The sequence below is a fragment of the Daktulosphaira vitifoliae genome, unplaced genomic scaffold (genome assembly GCF_025091365.1).
Source record: "Daktulosphaira vitifoliae isolate Bord-2020 unplaced genomic scaffold, ASM2509136v1 Scaffold_1, whole genome shotgun sequence".
NCBI lineage: Eukaryota > Metazoa > Arthropoda > Insecta > Hemiptera > Phylloxeridae > Daktulosphaira > Daktulosphaira vitifoliae.
This window is the reverse complement of record NW_026099572.1, coordinates 69671873-69675825: the sequence shown is the minus strand read 5'-3', so window position 1 is coordinate 69675825 and position 3953 is coordinate 69671873. Positions and strand designations below refer to the sequence as shown.

General features: G+C 22.9%; 1 protein-coding gene across 1 annotated transcript; it reads right to left on the bottom strand.

Moving 5' to 3' along the window:
- Window positions 1-670: 670 nt before the first annotated feature.
- On the bottom strand, window positions 671-3415 carry LOC126905876 (uncharacterized). The gene is made up of 2 exons (XM_050686000.1): window positions 2584-3415; window positions 671-852 (listed from the first exon to the last, which is right to left on the bottom strand). Exons 1-2 carry the CDS (start codon window positions 3242-3244, stop codon window positions 776-778), a joined length of 738 nt encoding a protein of 245 aa, XP_050541957.1. The 5' UTR covers window positions 3245-3415; the 3' UTR covers window positions 671-775.
- Between the last annotated feature and the right edge of the window lie 538 nt (window positions 3416-3953).

The window sequence follows — 3953 nt, the reverse complement described above, 5'->3', positions numbered from 1 at the left end:
ATTTGGTAGCCATTTTCACCGTGAAGACAAAATAAAGTCTGAAACTTTTTTTTTTTGCATAATAAAGTACATTACATTAGCTTTAATTTAAGATATATATAAAAGTGTCAGACTTTTCGGAACATTTTCAAAAGTCAAGTTGAAAATGTTAATTTTTTTTGAAAAAATTGTCATTTTAAATTTTTGATGGTAATGTCTTCGACTAGATACGATTTGTGATCTTTTGACGTATTGTTGAAAGAAATCGGTCAGTGAGAGCTGAGAAAAAGTGGTAACAGACACAAAAAAAAATAAAAATAAAACACATCATAGTAAAATTAATACCTTCTCAGCTTCGCATCGAAGCTAAAAAAAAAACGTAAAAATAATTATAACTTGCATTTTTTTTTATTTAAAGAAACTGTATTATATAATCATAATAGAACTTAATTTATTTACAGCATTACTAACTGTCTGTGGTATAATGTTTGTAATATGATCGTATGTATCGCTTTGTTCAAACATGAAATAAATGCAAAAGACGAATGAATAAACATAAGATTACTTATCACTTAATTAATATTTCTTCAGAAATTTAATAAATAATATATTTTTTATACATATATTCAGGTTATTTACAAGAAACAAAAATTATCGCTTTTTTGTTTTACATTATAATCTTTTCTACTATTTATATTATTCAGTTATTTATTTTTATTAACCTTTGTGTAATATATACTTAAAATCTTTAAGTAACTTACTAAAATTATCTCGTCTTTTGTGAAGATGATATAACTTATACTACTGGACGCAATGGAATCATATTCTGATACTTACGTACATAGTCACAATACATTCCAACCACAATAACTGCTAAAAATAATGTATACATTAAAAAAATCCTGGAAAAAATCAATGGAAATTTTTATTTCCAATAATAATAATACAACAAGATTTGTTAACAATTATAGTGAAATTAAAGCATAATTTTTTTGAACTATTAGACCTTACTGTATTTGTTGAGTGGCAAGTGTCAATTTAATTAAATATTCTTTATTAAAAATAAATTTTGACAAAGTTATGAGTCGGTAACGTTATACTTAAAGCAATTAGTTAAAAGGTCAATAATAGCTATTAAATTAAAATGTAGTAAAGTACTTATTTAAAACTATTGTTTTTTTATTAAGTAAATAAATAAATGTTAATAAGTTGGAATGTACATTCAAATAAATTATACAGTTCAAAAGCGTAAAACTTTTAAAAGGTTTGAAGTACTATAAATTTAAAAGTACATTTCGAGAAATGGAAAAAAATTCCATTACCTGAGCTTTACTTAGTCAAATACTTTCTGCATTTATCGATTGATTCCATTCTTTAATTTAATAATTTCTCACATTTTTTAAATTCAGTATAAATTTTAATTAAATTTTCTAAAAAAGTTTATGTAAATTAGAAAACAAATACCATCAGCATTTGAACCAAACTATAAATTTTAAATTTTGAATGCGATTTTTTTTGGTTATAGTCATGTAGTACTTTAGAGGCAAACTTAAATTATATACTCGATAGTAATTACTATATAATACACTTTTAAACTATAACGTATCAGTTGCGAAGATATCAGCTATGTTTCAACTATAAAATAATGTTTTATCAATCATAGAAACGCATGTATATCTATAGGTCAGTTATGGTAAAATTATTTATGTACTTAATTAATCGACTGGTCATTTTTGTCTATTACTGTGGCATAAAAAATATAAATTTTAAAATAATAATAAATACAATTAGGCCAAAAAAGAAATAAATATATACTTATAAAAAACATCTACATGTTTACAATAATATTTTTATCTTCAGTTAATGAAAATATTATTTCCAAATATGAATGCACTATTTCATAAAAAATTTTCGTTACCTTTAGAATAAGTAATTTTTTATATTTATTTTTATTAATATATTTATAGATTGAAATATTAAAATCGTTCCTTTGATAACTTATTTTTATATTTGTCATAATTTACTCAATTTATTCTTTTATTTTTAATTTTTCTCAAACGTAATAAGAATTATTGTAAAACTATTTGCTTTGTCATCGCTGCTCATTATCATCTTACTTGAATTAAATAAATACACCAAAATATAAGAATAATCATATATATAATTTAAACAAAGTTTATAAACAATTATCATAATTAAACATGTTTATTAAATATTTGTAACATAAAAGAAAATTTAGTTTTTACTTAATCTTACTTATCAAATTAATATGAATAAAGAAATAATTTGGTACACATATATCTGTAAATAAATAATTTTTACAGTAGACCCGTAGTAAATTTTTTTTTTTATAAAACACATGTATGAAAAACGTTTCATTATATATATTATTTATAACCTTGACATCAAATGTCCTTAAAAATGATTTTAATGTAACCAACAAAGATTTATTTAATAATTCATTCGTAAATTAAATATTTTGTAAATAAAAATACTTTAAATTAAGTTTCCAAATATTGAAAATGCAATTTCGAATAATTTTATAACAACTAAACATGTTTGATGGTACAAAAATATTTTTCATGGCATTATTTCTATACTTACGTTTCAATTTCAAAACAACTGAACGTATCAATACATTTTTTTCAAAATATAACTGTCCATATTTATAAGAGCCACATTTTGTTCCGTCTAATACACGAATTTTTACACTTTGTGGACACATCACTTCAGATTTATCAAAGTACCGTTTCTTCCCACTGACAAACAAACAAATACGTTCCGCTACAACGTTAAAAGATTTTGACTGCATTTTCAAAGGTTGCTTTTTTATAATACATTTCTTTTGTGGCCTAAAATGATCTAAAGAGTCTATTTTAAGTCTATCATGTTCAATTAGATTTGCCAGGTCTCTTGGTAATGTAATCATTACTCTTTTTACGGTAGCGTCTAATTTTATTTCGGAATTCCATATAACCATATTGTATGTTTGTTCCAATGTTTCCATTGGTACTTCTACAGCAATTCTATCGTCAATTCCTGTTTTCGTTGATGTTCCATGTTTATCATTAAGATCAATTTCAGTCATCATGCGTAGATTGTATGAGTTTATATTGTCGAACGATTCACTTACAGACCGTTCATACTTTGCAATAAGGTATTGATAGAGTTTATACAAAACGACTAGAAATATGCAAAATGAATAACAAGTTAGAATGCACAGCTCAATTAGAGTTATTAAAAAATCTTTCCAGTTTTTGATCATTTTTTCAAATTATAAACACTGTCGAGATGATAAATTTTGATGTGAAGTATATAAGTTTTATATAGTAATCGTAAAACTTGAATAACATGTATAATAAAACACGACTAATTATCGGCTGAAAGCTATGGAAACCAATTTTAGTATTGTTAAAAAAAATTATTTACTGTTATTTTAATCTTAGAAAATAGTAAAACTAATTAGAAACTATAGAAATAATAGAAACTAATTTATTTGTATTAATATATTTATATATACTGAACATCGATACCCTTGATTTTTTTTTTATTTTAGGATGACTTAACAATTAATGAAAATTTAGGTTATTTGATATTTTAGTTCTTTATTAATTTAAATTATTATGTCAGACTAATAAATTGAATAAATATTTGTTCTCTGGAATAATCTCTATAACAGTAATGTACAAATATTTATTTTTAATTTAACGATAAAATTTTAACTCATTATCAAATGTTTAAAACTGGAACTTTTCAGAAATGAACAGTTAAGGATAATGTAAATAAATTATGATATTTCAGTACAGCTTAATTTAGGTACTTTCATTATTATAAAAACCTTCAACTATAATTTGTTACAAACCGTTTAAACTATGTTTTATTAAAGTCAGTAGTATTCGTTCACAGATGATGTTCATTCATAATGATGTAACATTATATGAACTTTAAGAATACTTATTAATCCATAAGTCATA

Bases quoted from the DNA above. Each gene is read 5' to 3' on its own strand.
- LOC126905876 (XM_050686000.1), bottom strand. From the start codon at position 3,244: ATGATCAAAAACTGGAAAGATTTTTTAATAACTCTAATTGAGCTGTGC. The intron at 853-2,583 runs GTAAGTATAGAA...CATTATTTTTAG, and splicing joins AGTTGTTTTGAAATTGAAAC to CAGTTATTGTGGTTGGAATG.